This window comes from Morone saxatilis, unplaced genomic scaffold (assembly GCF_004916995.1).
Source record: "Morone saxatilis isolate NCDOM2014 unplaced genomic scaffold, NCSU_SB_2.0 Contig4, whole genome shotgun sequence".
Taxonomy (NCBI): domain Eukaryota; kingdom Metazoa; phylum Chordata; class Actinopteri; family Moronidae; genus Morone; species Morone saxatilis.
In genome coordinates this window covers 12114491-12114775 of record NW_023339984.1, presented here as the reverse complement: position 1 = coordinate 12114775, position 285 = coordinate 12114491, and the positions used below count along the sequence as shown (strand labels likewise).

At 44.6% G+C, this 285-nt stretch overlaps 1 protein-coding gene across 1 annotated transcript in view; it reads right to left on the bottom strand.

Annotated features, from left to right (window-relative positions):
* The window catches only part of ajuba (ajuba LIM protein), a 6673-nt gene that overhangs the window by 2680 nt on the left and 3708 nt on the right, over positions 1-285 (bottom strand). The window contains exon 2 of the mRNA XM_035675764.1: positions 54-176. Coding sequence (XP_035531657.1) covers positions 54-176 — 123 coding nt within the window. The remainder of the gene's footprint in view (positions 1-53; positions 177-285) is intronic.

Here is a 285-nt window from a genome sequence, read left to right as displayed (position 1 = left end):
GAGTGAGTGAGTGAGAGATGGATGACAAAACACGCCTTGACCTCAACTCTTACCATGTAATCCTCTTTACAGTACACAGAGCCATTGACATTGTAGAAGTCCTTGTTTCTCAGGGTGCGTCCTGTTGGAGAGACGGGAGAAGAGACACACTCAGCAGGATAACAACCGGGAAGTTTTCATAGTAAATGGTTAAAAGCGGCGTTTAGAAAAGGTGTGGGTGTCAGAAATAAAGCTCAAATACTTTTAATCATCATTGTTGTGTCTGGGGGTGTGTGTGTCTGGGAG